Here is an 18468-nt window from a genome sequence, read left to right as displayed (position 1 = left end):
GCTGCAGTCCACGGGGTCACCAAGAGTTGGGCATGACTGAGCAACTTCCCTTTCACTTTTCACTTTCATGCATTGGAGAAGGAAACAGCAACTCACTCCAGTGTTCTTGCCTGGAGAATCCCAGGGACAGGGGAGCCTGGTGGGCTGCCATCTATGGGGTCACACAGAGTCGGACACGACTAAAGCGACTTAGCAGTAGCAGTAGAGTTATATATCCATGACCCCGGTACTATAGGAAGCAGTCCCATTATGTAAAAGATTCTTTTATTTGGCCCTTTTTAAATCACACTGTTTTCCAAAAGGGCTTCCCTGGTGGCTCAGCTGGTAAAGAATCCACCTGCAATGCGGGAGACCTGGGTTTGATCCCTGGGTTAGGAAGATCCCCTGGAGAAGGGAATGCTTTTGTAATCCCACCAGCAATAATGAATATTCCTGTGAGTCCACATCCTCAACAGAATTTGGTATTTAAAAATTTTGACTATTTGAGTAGGTGTGTTATATCTCATTGTGGTTTGAATTTCCATTTTTAAGTGACTAATGATGCTGAACATCTTTTTATATGTTTATTTGCCATATTTCTTCTGTGAAGCGCATGCTCGGATCTTCTGTGCCCTTCTTAAAAACGAGATCGTCTGTCTTCGTGTGTTTGAATTTTGAGGTTCTTTAGGCGCTGGACACAAGTCCCTAAATGAATACATGATTTGCAAATCTTCTGGTCTGTAGGTTGTCTTTTTACTCTTTTAACAGTTTCTCAGAGCAAAAGGTTTTCATTTTCATTAAGTCCAGTTTATCAGTTTTTTCTATTATAGATTGTGGTTTTGGTGTAGCCCATTGATAAATCCCAGGTCATGCAGATTCTCTAATGTTTCCTTATAGAAATTTTATAGTTTGACATTTTATACTTGGGTCTACAATACATTTTGAGTTGCTTTCTGTGTAAGGTGTGAGATACGTGACAATTTCATATTTTTTCAAATGAACACTCTTTTCCCATTTAATTTCCTTTGCACATTTGTCAAAAGTCAGTTGATTACATTTGCATGCATTTATTTATGGACACTCTATTTTGTTCCATTGATCAAAGTGCTGTGATCTTGCCAAAATCATATTTTATTGATTACTATAATTTTATGGCTAAATCTTGAAGTTGGGTGGTATGAATGCTTTTGCCCTTTTTCACAGAGAGCAAAAAGAGCTGTTTGTTTTGGCTACTCTAGTTTCTTTTTTATTTAAAAAAATAAAAAAGGGATTCCTTTACTTTTCATATATACATATGTGTGTGTATATATATATATATGGAGAAGGAAATTGCAACCCACAGTATTCTTACCTGGAAAATCCCATGGACAGAGGAGACTAGCAGGCTAGAGTCCATACAGTTGCAAAGAGTTGAACACAATTGAACAACCGAGCATACAAACATACATATATATAAGAATATTTACAAAATTTTGTTTTAATTTATAATCTGTTAAAAAATTTTTTTTAATTTATTTGGCTGCACTGGGTCTTAGCTGCAGCATGCCAGACCAGTTCCCAAGCCAGGGATGGAACCCAGGCCCTATTTGGTCCCCTGGCTGTGGTTTGCTAACTTCTGATACAAAAGGACAGTAGAAACTGAGCACATGTGCTAAGTCACTGAGTCACTGACTCAGATGTTGGCTGCTCCTCGTGGGGTCTGGCTGGTGCCCGTGCCCCCAAGTCCCACTCTTTGTGACCCCATGGACTGTAGCCCGCCAGGCTCCTCTGTCCATGGGATTCTTCAGGCAAGAATACTGGAGTGGGTTGCCGTGTCCTTCTTCAGGGAATCTTCCCGACTCAGGGATTGAACCCACGTCTCTTATGTCTCCTCTCTTATGCATTGGCAGGTGGGTTCTTTACCACTAGCGCCACCCAGGATGCCCAGTAGATACTGAGGTAAGCATTTTTATGCTTGGGGAAGAATTTGTCTTTCTGTTGGGAGTTGAGTGTGGGGCTCGGGTCAACCTCATCAGAACTTGGGCTGCATTGTCGTTGCTCCCTCCTTGCCTTGGGGCTTCCTCTGTGCGGCCCCCTGGAGAGACAGGCTCCTGCAGCTCTCTTAGCTGGTTCCCCTTTTATTCCGTGATGGTTGGTGTGGTGATAGGGAAGGGGGTGGTTCTGATTCAGACCCTGGGAGCACTGGGAGCCTTCCTCCGTGCCCCTGTGCTCCTGCGTGGGTTTCTCCTCCACCTGCCCCCAGGAGGAGTGCCTGCTCTGCCCCCTCTCCTGCGCTGGGTTCCCACCAGTGCCCTCGGGCACAGTCTTGGTGTCTTCTTCCCTGCATGGTGTGCTTTTCTGCTCCCTTCGAGGGACAGGGAGGTGGATTCTGGCAAAGTGTCAGCTGGCTCCTCCTCTAGCCCCTCCACGGCGGGTGCAGGAATGTGGCAGCTTTCTCCAGGACCCCCTGATGTCCGTGAGCTCCTGCGGTGGTTCCTGGAGGATCCCAGTTCCTTGGTGTCAGAGTCCCCCGAGTCTCCACGTCCTCAGGCTAGCCTGCATTTGGTTTTGGGCAATTTGTTGAAATGTTACAGCGGAATCCTCTTGCTGGTTTACATGGTATTTTGTGTCTAGCCCGTAAAAGCCAGCGCTTGGGTCTGGCATCTCCTTGAAGGTACCTATCTCCAGACCGTAGTGAACTGTCTGTGTTGACTCCATTCTCGGGTGGGTTTACGGAAAGTTGTTAATCTCCTTTGGTCTTGTACAGGAGGGAGTGATGCCCTCTCCAGGATCTCAAGGCCCCAGACCACAGGTGCTTCTCAGACCTCGGTTGTATCATGCTGATTTGTGGCTCTTTGGCCAAAACAAGTCACGTGGCTGAGTGTGGCTTCAAGGAGTGGGGAAATGGATGTTATTCAGAGACAGGGACTTCAAGGTCAAAAGCGAGGGACGTGGATACACGAAGGGGAGACAGGTGGGGCCATTTGCTCTCATGTGAGTTCTATTGTGGTGGGGAAAGCAGGCACTCCGTTCTTTCTACACCTTGGGATCCAGAGGGGCTGCTGCTCGCAGCTGGGCCAGGCCCTAGGAAGGACACCCAGGGCTGAAGACACCTGACCAGGATATAAGGGCCCAGGAAAGAGAGGAGAGGGCCCCCAGAGCCCACCTGGGAACACGGGGCTGCCTTCCGGAAGCGGCCCAGCCCCCAGGCTCCCCGCTTTAACTCTGAGGGCCCTGGGCTGAAGCCCTCCTCTGACCTCTTGCTGTGGTTCCGTCTGAGGTCCAGCTCTAGGCATGGGGCCAGGGCTCTTCGGGCTTCTGTAGACCCAGGGGAGGAGCGAGCTCCGTCCGTGGCAAAGGTCTTGAGGAAGGAGGCTCGGCATACGCAAAGGCGGGATCGAGCCTCAGGAGTCCCCCTGGAAACTCTAGAGCATCTACCCCCAAAACCAGAGTCTGCCTACTTTCTGCTTTGTGCCTTCACCTACACCTCTGACTTTACGGGGGGCTGTCCCCCACTACCTCTCTCTGAAAAAAGAGTTAGCTTACAGCTCCAGTTAACAATTCCTGGGTGTGACAGTGTTTCAACCTACAAACTCCTTTGGAAATCCTCTAGCCTGCCTGAATAGGTTTTTCCGGCCACATGTGATCGTTCAGAGCCTCCCAACTGTGAGAGGCAGGAGGTGTTCTAAACTGTCTAAACACAGATTCCTTTGAGTAGTTAAAAGATTGATTAGAAATTGTATTGGTGAAGGGTTTTTCACTTATTGGGCCAATGTTTGCTGCTAAGTCTCCATACTCCTTACCTACTGTGTCCTTGGCAGTGTATTGATTGATAGAATGGGTGTATAGAAATGTAAGTAGTAGCCTCAATGTTTGTAACCTTGGACCCTTGAGTTAATTCTTTTCTTGATTGAGCCCACCTCACCTTTGCCCTATAGGAATGCAGCTTTGTCTAATGCTTTTTTGGAGGCTGGTGCCTGACTTTGGAATAATCACCTTTAGAGAAAAATAAGTTTCTTAAAATGTTAACAGGCCTCCTGGCCAGAAGATGATGTAATTCACCTGAACTTTTGCATATGATAAGTTTGAAAGCCTGGCTTCGATTAGGACCAGGAACTGCTGTCCTTGCATGACTCCACCCCTTCCCCCATTATCCTCTATGCACAACTTAAGGTATAAACTACTTTGGAAAATAAAGTACGCCCCTTTTTGTTCACCGAAATTTGGTCTCCCCATGTCATTCTTTCTTTCACCTTCTGGTTGAATTTTTCCTCTGAGGCGGGGAAGCTCGTCAAGCCTACTAATTTTGCCTGGGCTCCTAAGATCCGACCGGGGAGGCCTTAGTGTCTCCTCTCCTTCGGGAGAATGGGAGGACGCCTGCGGCCTTCGTAGGTGATGTTAATTCCCTGCTTTGGAATTTTATTCAGCCTCTTTTCTTCACTGAATTTTCCTACTGAGCTATCCTTATTTCAGCCGCTTTTCTCCACTGAATTTCCTCACTGAGCTATCCTCATTCTATTACTCTTTATATCCTTAATTAACGTTTAATTAAGCAGTTGTTTCCTGATCCTTGCCGACGCCGTCTCTCCTTCGAATACCCTGGATCAGCCGGGGCTGGACCCCGGCACCCCACCAGGCCTGATCCCTTCTCTTTTCATCGTCTTTGATCTACCTTGTTGGGGGCTCTAGGAGGCAGGTGTGTGTTTGACCCGTGGGGCTGGGAAAAGACCCATGGATGGATGAGCCCGAGGCAAGCAGGGGTCCTCTTCATTTTGCAGATGTGGTGATGGAGGCTCAGAGAGGAGAGCTGCACACGGGCCAGGGGATGAGCGGGGCAGCGGGACACCCCGACCCTTGGTCCAGCGTTGCTCTCTTGACTCAGGCTTGAAGGGTCCAGGTGTCAGGAAAGCAGTAGCTGCCCCAGCTCTCCTGGGGTTAAGGGAGGGTGTGGCTAATAGCCCACTCACCTACAACCCTCTACTCGGAAGCCCTGCTAACTCTGAGAGAGAGACCCCACTGCAGGGCTAAGCTCTTTCCATGTGTGTGTATATTGTAGCGGGGGGCGGGGGGATGATTGCCCATTTTACAGATGTGGAAACTGAGGCTCAGAGAGGGCAAAGTGACCTGGCTAGGTGTCACGGTAGAGCTGGAACTTGAACCCAGTGTCACTGACACCACAGGTACTCTGAGAATATTTCAGGAGGGCTGGTGGTCTGGGTGTGGCCAGTTATGACCCCACTTAGTCCTGCTTCTGTGTCAGGATGAGCCACTTGCCACTTGTTGAACGCACTGAAGGAAATGCCCAGCTCAGCCTGGGGAAGTCAGGAAGGCTTCCTGTAAGAGGTGGCTCTGCACTGAGTGCTGAAGGACAAGTTGGCATTCCCTGAGAAGCAGGTGAAGAGTGCAAGGTTGTGTGAGAGGCATCTCAGGAAGGCTGAAGCCGGGCACATGGGGCAGGGGCTGGACACACAGGAGGGGCCCCGAATGCTGGGGCAGGGGCATCCACCCACCTTCCCTCTTAGCAGAGCTGCCGGGGTGGAGGGCATTTCTGCTCCACGGCATCGACTTGGAACCACAGCCCCATCCTACATCCTCCTCCCTGAACTCAGGCTGCCTGGGCACCCCTTCCCCTGTGGTGGGCATCTTCCTCCTCTGAACTCCCCCAGGGCTCCCAGATTCTCTGGGATCTTGGGGTTTCCCCAGTCCTGGCCCAGCCAGACCTCCTCAGCCTGGTCGCTGATGCCTCCCTCGCCAGGCTGAGCAGGACACCAGGAGCCGCCTCCTCACTCCCATGCATCCCACAGGGCATCCTTCCCCTCTTCTGGGGCCTTGGTGTCTCCCTCTCTGCAGTGGGAGTGGAGACCCCACCGGCTGGCTGGAGTGTGGTGTGGCCGGCGGGGCTCAAAGGAGGTTGGCGCTGGTCTGGCTTTCTAAGAGCCCCTGTGGCTTCTGTTTGAACATTGGCCTCCTTCCCTGATCAGCAGCCATGGCTGCGTCCAGAGGGAGCATGGAGAGGAGGAGGAGGCATGGTCATGGTGGTGACGGCCCCAGGAAAGGGGAGGAGAAGCTAGGCCACTGCCCAGGTCCCCGGGGAACCTGCCCTCCTGGTGGCTGGGGCCGCGGTGGGTGCTGGGTGGTGCCCCCCCAGGGAGGGCCTTGGGCTGTGTCGTGCTCCTGAGTTTACTCAGGGTGACAGTGGAGGGTCCTGGTCCCCACCCCTCCCTGACAGCTGGGGTCACACAGCTCAGGGGCAGCCCTCTTGCCTGCCTCTCCAGTTCCTTCCAGAACCTTCAGGAAGGAAACAGGCTCTGTTTCCCTTCCATCTGCTTCATGACGGGTAGGTAGAATTATGGTGATTTAAAACTTGGCTTGTCTTCCCTGGTGTGACTTCCCCGGTGGCTCAGACAGTAAAGAGGGAGAGCTGGGTTCGATCCCTGGGTTGGGAAGGCCCCCTGGAGGAGGAAATGACAACTGACTCCAGTGTTCTTGCCTGGAGAACCCCTTGGACAGAGAAGCCTGGCGGGCTACAGTCCAAGGTTTGCAAAGAGTCGGACACGACTGAGTGACGAAGCACACAGCCCAGCACTTGGTCTGTCAGACCCTGCTGTGTTCTGAAACGGGTACTGCTGGGCCCGGAAGGGCTGAGCCCCCGCTGCACCGATGGGGCCTGACTCAGATGTCGGCCGCTCCTCGTGGGGTCCGGCTGGTGCCTGTGTCCCCAGGACAGAGAGGTGGCCCTGTGGACAAGCCTGGCAGGGGCGCAGGTCTGCCTCATGTCGGGGAAGCCCCGGGGCCTGTGTGGAGGAGGAGGGTGTCCCTGAGTCACCCAGCAGGCTCTTAACGAATAAAACTGGCAGAAATTCTGAGTTTCCAAGTTTATTGTTGGTGGTTCTTTTAAAGTCTCAAGAATCATTCTTGCAAAGGCTAACATTTTAATTTGCTCAGACTAAGAGGGGTCCTGAGCTCAATGGGGCAGCCCAGGGCCTTCCAGAGCAGCCGCTGCCAACCCTGGAGCCCAGGCCTGGGCTGACCTCACAAAGATGCAGGTTGGGTGTGGGTGTGGGCGTGGGCTGAGCCTGGGGGGATGCCCCGGACATTCATGAGACCCTCTGCTGATAGATTTCCCGGGGCGTGGGGACCCTGCGGTCCCTGTCTGTCCGCACTGGGCTCACGGTGCAGGGCCCCTACTGGAGGAAAGCCCTGAGGAAGTCGTTGTAGGAGATTTTTGAAGACAGAGTCTTGTCGTAATACTCCAGGATGTGGAAGAACTCCTCCTCGGAGAGGTTGATGCTGTACTGCCTCAGGACCTGCAGGGGAGAGGAGCCGCCCCTGGTACTGGAGCCGTTCAAGACCAAGACCAAGGAGGCTGGCTGCCAGGAAGAGGCTGGGCCCTTGCCCACCTCTCCTCCCACCCCAAGCCTGGACAGCCCACCTCCAGAGTCACGCCCTCCCTCGCCGCCCCCCCCTCCCCGCCCCCACCACCCTTCCAACAAGGCAGCCCTGTCTAGCAACACAGGTGTTGTGAGGCTGGTCAACGTGGAGGACGAGGAAGATGGACAGAGCGGAGGGGATTGGAGGGGAGACTGGCCACGGAGCCTTAACTAGGTAGGAGGCCTTGGGGTGCAGCTTCAGGGGAGGGGAGAAGGGCAGGCCCGCAGGTGCAGGCTTCATCGAGTAGTTATGACTCAACAGTAATACATCCCTCGCCAGAGCCTGCTGATTTCCCAACCAATACCCATTGGCCCTTCCCCTTCCGTTATCAGACCCTGATTTTCTTCCAGACTGATGTGTGCCCAGCCAAAATGAGAGGTGACAATTCTCAGCCTCTCTCACAGTTCTGGCCACTAAAACAAAATGAGAATGCTATGCTGGACTTTTTGGAAGCCTCCTCTAAAGAAAACAGGCATGCCCTCCTTCTCTCTTCTCTGCTGCCTGGAATGCTGAAGTGATGCTGGGGCTCCAGCAGCCATCTTGGGCTTATGAGGCCACCTTGGGGAAGGAATCCAGGTATTGAGGATGGTAGGAAAAAAAATACAGATGTCCCTGATGACAGTCCAGGCACCATGCCAGCTCCGGACTTCCTACCTCTGGGATTCTTTTACATGAGAGAGAAGAAGACTACCATGTCTAAGCTGCTGTGATTTATTTCACCTCTGTTACATGCAACTGAGACAAACTGTGATAGATACCATATTAAATAAATATGAAAATTAGGTTATACATTTCCTATGTATATTTTGTGTTATAATTCATTTCTCAGAGGAGGCTAGAGAGTGCAGTTGGAAGAACCCAAGTTTCCTCCAGGGCCGGCAGGACTGGCCCGGGCCCGTGGGGCTGAGGTCAGCTGGCCTGCCTCTGGGGCTGATGGGCTGAGAGCAGGAAAGGGGAGTGAACCTGGGTGTCCAGAGGGCCCAGCACCCATTGGGTCTCATTGCCAAGGGCAATGTCTCCGTTTCTCTTGCCCACTCCCTGCTTGTCACCCACCCCAAGTTCTTAGGGTGTTATCTTCCTTCTCTTCTCTGGCTGAGAATTGTATTTGACCCCAAAGTAAAGACCGGGGCTTCTCTGGTGGCTCAGACAGTAAAGAATCTGCCTGCAATGCGGGCGACCCAGGTTTGATCCATGGGTCAGGAAGATCCCCTGGAGAAGGGCATGGCAACCCACTCCAGTATTCTTGCCTGGAGAATTCCATGGGCAGAGGAGCCTGGCAGGTTATAGTCCATGGTCTTGCAAAGGGTTGGACATGAGTGAGTGACTAACCAGCGCTGTGAGCTGGAGGCCACGTTAGGGAGGTGACAGGGTATTCACCGCCGCCAGCGACAGGCCTGGCCCACCCTCTGCATGTGTGTTGCTGGTGGGGGGAGGTTGCTCCAGGGGCCCCTCACTCTCTAGTGCCCTGCATGGGGTCCTTGCAAATTCAGACCCACTAACTGCCGCTCATCTGCCTGCATCGCTATTTAAGAAAAGCTTTTTTACATAAAATTTTTTTGTCTTAGTTGTTGAAGTGCAGAGAAATCTAAGGAATACATTTTTCCTAAGTGCACTGAGAGGTCATAACCCTTTCTTGCTTTGATGTGTTGACTGAGGTTTTTTTCCTGGCTGTAATATTTGATTTTTAATCTAACATTCTAGACTTCAATTATTTTCCCAACCTTAGTGTTTAGCTAGGACGGGATGGGAGAGAGAAGCAAAGAATGGGACCAGGCCCGCTGACAATTTGAGGAGTTCTGCGTTATTCCAAATGTGGGAGTTTTAAGTCACCCTCGAGGGTGGCCCGTTTCTTTCCTTCGGGAGGAAACCCTCCAAAGGTTAACCTCCAGAGGTTCTGCGGGGTAAAGTCTAGCATAGATTCTGTTCCAGAGGTGGGGTTGTGGGGGCCGTTGCGATTACAGCTGGTGGACTGGGGCGGGCGAGGTGCTCCCCCAGACCGGCAGGAGAGGCCCCGGAGTCCAGTCTCTGCTGGGGGAGCTGGTTGGCCAGACTGCATGGACCAGGGTGGGCAGCCCTTCCATGCCAGGACAGCAGAGGGAGAGGGGAGGGCTGAGTGGGGGGCTCTTGCAGGGCAGGGCTGGGGTCTGCGGACCCTGAGTAGCCAGGCCCGGGACGTGCTTCAGTCCCCGAGGTCGTCATGCTGCTCTGCGGCCTCGTGTTGAGTGCAGGCAGGACTCTGAGGAGCAGCGGCAGTGGAAGGCTGCACTCAGGTGTTGGTGCCCTGGGAAGGCCCAGCGAGATTCTAGAAGCCTTTGGGTGGGGACAGCCTGGGGTCGGCTGCGGACGACAAGTGGACGTGGCCCCCAGTAACCTGGGGGAGCCCAGGAAGTGAGGTCTGGACAGCTTGCCCATGCCTGGGCCTTCCTCCGGGCCTGGTGACGTTTTTCTGGCCGCTGGCATTTGGCGACCACGTCCTATTTGGAGGGAGAAGCCCCGCAAGAGCCATGCTCACCTTCCTGAAGTCAGCCACGCTGAGAAGCCCCGTCCCGCCCTCATCATAGGCCTTGAACGTGCGCCGCATCGGCCTCCAGCAGTGCACGATCTTGGGCTGAATCCGAAGCAAGGCAGAGTAAAAGGAGCAGGTCTCGGCGCCGGCTTCTTTCTGGGAGAAGAGCCAAAACCCATGAGGAGGTGAGAAAGGAGCTCTGGGGTGGGAAGGATGGTGTGGACAGGCTGTGGCCAGAGGCGGAGGGAAGGGGCTGTGAGCTCCTCTCCTGGGCCTTGCTTCGTCTTGGCCCCCAGGGCTCACTGCCCACCCAGGGCTCCCCGCTGGAAGGGAGTCTGCAGGCTCATCCCAGGTGGCTCGGTGGTAAAGAATCTGCCTGCCCAACATAGGAAATGCAGGTTCGATCCCTGAGTCGGGAAGATCCCCTGGAGGAGGAAATGGCAACCCACTCCAGTGTTCTTGCCTGGAGAATCCTGTGGACAGAGGAGCCTGGCGGGCTACAGTCCACGGGGACGCAAAGACTCAGACACGATTTAGTGACTAAACAAAGCTCAGCACAAACAGCGTCTCCTGGGAGGAAGGTAGGTCTCTTCATCCCCATTTCCTGGACCGGGAAATGGAGGCTCAGGGAGGCAAAGGGGCAGGATCAGGACCCCTCCGGGCTCCGTTTGATGCCAACACCACCAGATCACCTCCCAGGGAACCCCTCCCTGTGTATTTGAGGGGATGGCCAGGCAGATAACCGAAATAGTTGGAGGGGGAAAAAAAAGAGGTTCGATTTGGATCTTCTAGTAGGTTCTTATAATGAACAGAGTTTTTTAAAAATCGCAAGGTTGTAATTATATCTAGTAATTAGACAGCACACTACACTGTGATTATTTCATTTAGGTGCTATCAGATTTGAAAACAAGGTATTTTAGCGTGATTTAGCCCCAACACATGTCTGAATATCACAGAGGTGAACTGTAGGCAATAATCTGCAATACATTTTGGGAAAGTTTAATTTTTAACATGGCACCACATCAAACACACTAGCACAATGTTAAATTGCTTTCAAGTTTTACATCCTTTAGCACCTATGATAAACACTCACCAGGTGCCCTGTAGCTTCACCAGCGGCTGATTTACCAATCAGCTGGTCCCCACACACGGAAGAGAAGGGATTCTGTGAGCACTTGCTCTTCCCACACCTAAGTCTGGCTTGAGAAAGGGTTTTCCCATCCCAGCCCGGGACACCAACCCACCCAGGGGTCCTTGGCCGGAGGGCTCCCCTGGTGGCTCAGTTGTTAAGAATCTGCCTACAAATGCAGGAGAGACATGGGTTAGATCCCAGGTCCTGGGAGATTCCATGTGCCTCGGAGCAACTCAGCCCATGCTCCACGACTACTGAAGGTGAAAGTGAAGTCGCTCAGTCGTGCCCGACTCTGCGACCCCACGGACTGTAACCCACCAGGCTCCTCCCTCCATGGGATTCTCCAGGCAAGAGTACTGGAGTGGGTTGCCATTGCTCTCTCCAGGGGATCTTCCCGACCCAGGGATCGAACCTGGGTCTCTGGCACTGCAGGCAGACACTTTACCGTCTGAGCCACCAGGGAAAGCCTGTGCTCTAGAGCCTCGGAGCTGCAGCTACTGAAACCCACATGCCTAGAGCCTGTGCTCCGCAACATGAGAAGCCACCACCGTGAGAAGCCCGCACAGCACAGCTCGAGAGTAGCCCCCGCTCGCTGCAAATAGACAAAAGCCTGTGCAGCAAAAAAAGACCCAGCACAGCCAAAATAAGTAAATAACTAGAATTATTAAAAAAAAAAAAAAGCAAAGCCCCAGCTCACTTCCTCAGAGGAGTGTATGTGCTGTTAAGGCTACAGAAGAAAGCCTCAAAATGCTAGAAAAGGAAATGGCCCTTGAGACGGCTGGCATGGTGGGGCCAGGGGCCGCCTGCAGAGGGGACCAGGCAGGGGCGGGGTGGGCCCTGGTCCCACTCCTTCCTGGGAGAGGCTCCCGGGAGTCTCACCACCTGTCAATCAGGCCCAGGGTGGGCTCCTGGATGGAAGGCAGGACTGTCCTGAGCTGCGGAGTGGAGGCTGTGGTTGGGTTTGGGTGCATGACCAGAGCTGGGGGCGAGGCAGGGGCACACGGAGGTGAGCTGGAACATCTGCCAGGGGGCCCAGGCTCCTGGTTGGGGGGTGGGGGGTCCTATCCCAGAGCGCCTCTCACTTCCCATACACAATCTCAGTCACCCCGCCACACACACACAAGCAGTCCACGAGCAGCCTTTGGACGCCTCTGCGAGGGTAGGCAATGCACTGGGAGCAGGCCGGCCTCTGCACACGGGGGGCTTGGAAGGGGGCGTGAAGCCTCTTCCCAGCAGGCCACCCCTCACAGGCTCTTCAAAGCCAGCAGACCACCCCTCACTTATAGAACTGAGGCCCAAAGCAGCAGAGGAGGGCCAGAGCGGGCAGGGGTCTCCATGGCTCTCCAATTATGCTCACAGGTGGACCCTCTGACAATTGAACGAGGAAAGTATTTTCTCTACTTACAGAATAACTGAGCTACAGAAAGAATTGTCATAAAGCTAAGTTCTTCTTCCATAGTTTGCTGTAAGCCTTTGGTGCTAGCTGTTGCTTGTCTAAACTAGAAACCATGGTGAGATGCGGCCCGATTTTGCACAAAATGACAGATTTCGCTGCATGGAATCCACCGTTTGCTGGCTGGCACACCATCACTCGGCTGCCGCTGGGATGCGGGCCCCTGGGTGGGGGTCTGGGTGGGGGGCTGCCGGGCTTGCCCCACACCTCTGGTCTCCACAGCTGGGACTGAGGGTGACTGGCATTGGCTGTGTTTGTCTCCAAGTCAGCAACGCCTGTTCATACTTATTTAATTCAGTGTAACTCAATTCAGTGTTACAGATGATAGAACGTGAGTGTGGAAAAGTCTTCATGCTTCGGAAAGACTTGAGAAAAGCGTGTCCTTAACAGTGTGGTTGAAATGGGTGTGGGTGACAATCATATAGCTACAAATGACAGAAAAAAGGTAAAAACCCAGGGCCTCCAGTTGCAAGATTTAAGCATCTTTAGGGTCTCATTCCTCTTCAAAGAAGCAACAACAGGGTTGCAGACAATGCATCATGGGTGCAGCTTATGCAAGAAAGATCCCGCGTCTCTGAGCAAGCTGGGCCCGTCTCAGACGCCTGATGAGCGAGCAAGCAGTTACGTGTGAGATATAGGCGTTTCCCTTCACTGTGGCCGCCCCCCCAACCTGCGTCTCCAGTTAAGTGACCGAAACCTGCTCCCAGCGGCCCTATGAGCCACCGACTCTGTTCCCTCCAACCCACAGAGGTCCCCTTGGGCAGGTGCCGCTCAGCCAGCTTGCGAGCCTGGGATCCAGGCTGCTGGTTCCCAGCCTGGTAAAGGTTCACACGTGCATTGCTTACATGAAGTGAGACAACAGGGTTTAGGAGGAGCTGAGAAACCCGTGCAGCCTGGCCCCACCCTGTCCTCTGGTGATTCACGTACCATTTTATTCGCGTTCTGGATTTTCATTCTCTGCATCAGTGAGGTCTCCTTTGCTTTTAACAGGAGGACGCAGCTCTGGATGAAGCTGCAGTAAGCGAACTTCCCGTTGTTCTTCAAGTCGTACTTGATGAGGAGCTGCTGGCACTCGTCTCTGCTGATGTCCAGGTTGAATTTCTCCACGAGAGCTGAAGGCAAGCACATCGGTTCACTTGGAGGCGGGCGGTTCCCTCTTGGTTCGATCACAGCTTTCACTCACTCACTCACTCATCACTCCTCACTTGCTGAGATGGCCTGGCCCGGTCCTTGCTTCACAGGCTCGTGGCCACTGGCTGGATGGATGTGGAAACACACAGGCAGGCGCAGCGACAGGGTTAAGTGTGGCCGGGACGGGGGGGACCCCGCGTCCTGCTGGGCTCCCTCTGTCCTGGCCTAGCCTGCTGGCCCAGCTTTGCCTGGTCTCTGTTGCTGCGGTCACAACAGTAGGAACATAGCATTGTGGGGGGCCATGACCTCAGGCAGCGAGAGCATGGAGCGAGGTTCCCACCGCATGGGAGTCGGGCAGGGCCAGGCAGGTGGGGAGAAGGGAAGGTTCCATGTGCTAGGCTGTGGGCTTGGCAGGGGCCCCTGGGGTCAGGAATTCAGACTTGGCCCTTTGCGCAAGCGTTTTCAACTGGGCTTCAGAGATACGCTCTCAGGGGTCTTCTAGGCTACACCAAATTGTGCATTTGGGGTTTTCATTCTAATGAAGATCTTAACATTCCATTCTGGAACACAAGGACCTCCCTGAAGAGACAACCACTGTGCACTTTGAGGATCTGTGTCTGGCTTTCTTTCTTTTTAATTAATAATTTTTGGTTGCGCTGGGTTTTGGTTGCATCAACTGCTGTTGCTGCTAAGTCGCTTCAGTCGTGTCCGACTCTGTGCGACACCACAGACGGCAGCCCACCAGGCTCCCCCGTCCCTGGGACTCTCCAGGCAAGAACCCTAGAGTGGGTTGCCATTTCCTTCTCCAATGCATGAAAGTGAAAAGTGAAAGTGAAGTCACTCAGTCGTGTCCGATCCTCAGCGACCCCATGGACTGCAGCCTTCCAGGCTCCTCGGTCCGTGGGATTTTCAGTATGCAGCAATTAGAGGGAGCGTAAATCCAACCGATTTTCATAAATATTTGAAGTTTACCAAAGTGATAAGTAAGCAAGTAATTATGAGTCGCTCAGTCGTGTCCGATTCTTTGCAACCCTATGGACTGTAGCCCGCTCCAGGCTCCTCTGGTCCATGGGATTCTCCAGGCAAGAATACAGGAGTGGGTAGCCATTCCCTTCTCCAGGGGGTCTTCCTGACCCAGGGACTGAACCTGGGTCTCCTGCATTGCAAGTGGATTCTTTACCCTCTGAGCCACCAGGGAAGCCCATTTGAAGTTTACCAAAGTGATACATGGCAAACATCGAACCAACAGCACCGAGCTGTGTCCCCAGCTGCCCCAGGCCCCCAGGCCACCTCCCTGGGCTCTCAAAGCCCGTCCCTGTTTATATTCTGCCCAGAGACTGCGACCAGCCTGCAGGTTCTAGCCCCGAGAGTCACGCGTGCTGACTTGGTCCAGTGGGTGTGGACCTGCCCGGCGAGGGCGGAGGCGTCAGGAGCCTTTGTCCCCCAGATGCTGCCGCAGGTTGCCCAGGCTCCACCAGGAGGAGGGGACCTGGGCTGGGAGGTGGCCCCATGCACCCTGGGGGAAAGGAGTGGGACGCACCCAGGAACTCGGGGCCGGGGATCTCGCCCTGCTTGTTGAAGTCCCTCTCCTTGCACTCGCGTAGCAGCTCGCGCCAGCAGCCCTGGACCTTCTTGCGAAGCTTGGTCTCGATGGGCTCGCAGTTCTGCAGGGGTGGGGTCCCGCTCACGCTCGAGGGGGTCTAGCGAGAAAGAAAACAGTCTTGTACCTGGAGATTCTAGAGGGACATCATAGGAGAAACCTACAGATGTTACCCGGGTTTTGAGGTGCGCAATTCATAGGAGGTGTTATTTCAGAAGTAGAATGAAAAACCATTTTAACTAGAACAGTTTTGGGTGCAAATATATAGCCTTTCCCTTCCTGGCATCTAGAGGCCCCCACATTTCTTGGCTCAAGGCCCCATTTGTCCTCCAGCTTCAAAGCTGCAACAATAGGTGTGTGTGTATGTTAGTTGCTCAGTCGTGTCCAACTCTTTGCGATCCTATGGACTGTAGCCTGCCAGGCTCCTCTGTCCATGGGATTCTCCAGGCAAGAATACTGGAGTGGGTGGCCATTTCCTTCTCCAGGGGATCTTCCCAACCCCTGATTGAACCCAAGTCTCCTGTGTTGCAGACCAGATTCTTTGTCATCTGAGCCACCAGGCAATGGTGGGTGGGTCTTTCTCAAATTGAGTCTCTCCTGCATGTCCCGTGTGCCTCTGTGTCCCCACTGACTAGACAAGGTCAGTTGGGCCCCCTGGACACTCGGGGACAATCTTGTTAGCTGATAAGCAGCTCTAACTCCATCTGCAACCTTGACTCCCCCCTCAGCAGGTAAGGTGCACATCACAGGCTTCGGGGACTGGGACGTGGATGTCCTTGGGGTGCTCTGACCCCCTTGAGTCTGATCCACTCACCATCTTTAACGCACTAAACACTCCACTTACAGGTTCACTGGCTGCCCATCATCCCCTAGGAGATCATGAACTCCACAAGTGCAGGAGCCGGTGTTCATTCTCGGCACGTAGTAGGTGTGCAGTAGACACATGTTGACTGAATGAGGAACCAGCTCCGTCTCGGATGGCTCACCACGCATGGAGCATGGAGGTGGGTGCTCACGTGCCCAGTTGCCATCCCTTCAAACACCACCCCACCCCTCGTCATGCTTCTTACAGAGGAAGGGAGACCCTCTGTGAGACTGAGCCCCTCCTTTCATCCCGGGCTGGGGGACTCAGCCCAGGACCAGGGCTGTGCAGTCAGACAGGATGGGTTTGCCGTCGGGCCTCTCTGTACTAACAAGGGACCCTGAGCCCACACGGGTCCCTCTTAAGAGTGTTGGATCTTCAACTGTAAAATGGGCATTAACACGCCTTACCTCTCGGTACATGGCCCTCAGCAGATCTGTCCACCCTGGGGGCATCTGTGTTCCTGGGTGACAACGCCCTTGACAATGGCTGACCTGCCCCCTCCCCCAGGTCCTGCCCCCCACCCCCAATTCTCCTCTGTCTCTTCTGCCCCTGATGCCCACCACCCTCCCCTCCAAGGCAGGTGACTGAGAGGACCCACCAGTGGCTCCTCTCCAGAACCCCCCCGGGCCCAGGGGCTCATTCTAGGACACCTCTGTCACCCGAACCCTTGGGGACACGAAGTCCCTGGCCTGGGGAGAACGTGGACCCAGTGAGATGCCAAGAGATGGGAAGAAACTCACGCAGGGGTGACTCCGTGGCTTGGACCCCGCTTTTGGGTCGCGAGTGGGCGACGACCCTGCGGACCGGCCCCGGTCCGAGACCTCGGGGACACTGCTCCCTCTCTGCGCCTTGGCTGAGTCACTCGTGGCCAGCGGCGTGGCTGGCTTGTCCACGTTGAAGCTGCTCAGGAAGTCCAGGTACCTCAGCCTCCCCTTGGAGTTGACGGGCATCTCCTCCCAGAGCCTGTCAAACTGGCAAAGCAGCAGAGGTCACCCTTGGGTCAGCGCACACCCTAGGCAAGGGGAACAGAAGCCAGTGAAGGCGGTGCGCTCCTTTGCTGGGTCCCGGGCTCACATCAAGTTAAACAAAAATTGAAAAATGAAAAACACCCAGCCGGCCAGCCCCAGCTTCCTGGGAAAGTGGGGTTGGGGAGGGGCACAGATTATCCATGGCTTCTGCGGGACATTTTTTAATTGAATTGGGCCCTTAGCGAGCACTTTAAGGCCATTAAATCTTGCATTAGTCACAGAGACTGAGCTGCAGGGCGGAAGAATGTTCTAGGGGAAAACGCAAATCAAACCCCAGCCTCTCTGGGTCCCCGGGGAGCCTGGCGAGGCTCCCTCCTGCTGAAGAGCCCCAGAGCCCTGCGAACAGCCCGGGCCGCTGCGCAGTGGAAGTCACCCTCAGGGCGAACAGTGTCCTCTCAGGAGATGAGGAGAGAGGCGTCTGGAGGACGGGGAGCAGTTTATGGTCTTGGCGTCAGCGCGTCTGTTGTCACTGGGCTGAGAGGGCCCTGTGAGCTGCTCTAGGTGGCTCGAGGGCTTTCAGGGAGCTGAGAAGAATGGTAATTTAGCTTCCGGTTTTTTTGTTTTTTTTTTTTTACAGCCCCTAAGGCCCAGCTTCCAACCAGCAACTCCGACCCTGAGGCCAAGGAGGGACATTCCTGCCCTGTGCCTCAACTTGGTCAGAAAGCCACTCGGCTTGCCCGCTCCACTGGGGTTTTCCAGGAGCAAATGAAAAGGGGCCATGTCCGTCGCTGCTTGAAAGTCTGGACAAGATGCAGTGAGGGCTGAGGAAGAGTGGGAGAACGTTCCAGGCCCTGAGAAGGAGAAACGGTTTAGTCTGGGACAATCTTCTTGACTCGTCTTAGCTTTTTGTGCTAAGCTTTTAATTTTTTAATAATTACAGGTTTGCAGGATGTTCCAACGATGATACAGAGAGGTCCCCGGATCCTCTGCCCAACTTCCCTCCAAGGTTACATCTTATGTAACAACTTCGTGTGCGTGTGTGTGTGTGTGTGTGTGTGTGTGTGTGTGTAGTTCAGTGTCATTTATCACATCTAGAGTTGCATGTTGCTTTCGTTTTGATCAATGAGGGAAACCTACTTCATGGAGTGGAAGTGAGGGTCCTTGAGAAAGTGGCCACAGAAGCTCAGACAGACCTCACCGGCACCAAGGTCTCCTCCAGGAAAGTTCTCCAGGACCACCAAGGAAACCAGATGCTCTCCTCTTCCTACCTGCACCCTGATGGAGCCACCCCTGTAGGTGACACCTCACCGGGCCGAGAGACTCCCTGGAGGGGCCTCTGAAGTCATCTTTAAATGCCAACTGTCTTGCAAAGGGGCTGACACTCAGTGGGGTCTCAATACGTTTGTTAATGGCTGAAGATCCCC

The 18468-nt window shown here is 53.9% G+C and overlaps 1 protein-coding gene across 3 annotated transcripts in view; it reads right to left on the bottom strand.

Annotated features, from left to right (window-relative positions):
• Window positions 1–6821: 6821 nt before the first annotated feature.
• Window positions 6822–18468, bottom strand: part of EFCAB6 (EF-hand calcium binding domain 6) — a 252818-nt gene continuing 241171 nt past the window's right edge. For 2 of the 3 annotated variants that reach the window (XM_027540564.1, XM_027540563.1), the window contains 5 exons: window positions 16817–17047; window positions 15152–15311; window positions 13408–13592; window positions 9902–10051; window positions 6822–7265 (listed from right to left, as the gene is read on the bottom strand). In XM_027540564.1, coding sequence (XP_027396365.1) covers window positions 7143–7265; window positions 9902–10051; window positions 13408–13592; window positions 15152–15311; window positions 16817–17047 — 849 coding nt within the window. In that variant the 3' untranslated portion in view covers window positions 6822–7142. The remainder of the gene's footprint in view (window positions 7266–9901; window positions 10052–13407; window positions 13593–15151; window positions 15312–16816; window positions 17048–18468) is intronic. The other variant, XM_027540565.1, reaches the window with a different exon arrangement.

The sequence above is a fragment of the Bos indicus x Bos taurus genome, chromosome 5 (genome assembly GCF_003369695.1).
Source record: "Bos indicus x Bos taurus breed Angus x Brahman F1 hybrid chromosome 5, Bos_hybrid_MaternalHap_v2.0, whole genome shotgun sequence".
Classification (NCBI taxonomy): Eukaryota; Metazoa; Chordata; class Mammalia; order Artiodactyla; family Bovidae; genus Bos; species Bos indicus x Bos taurus.
This window is presented reverse-complemented; position numbering and strand designations above follow the sequence as displayed.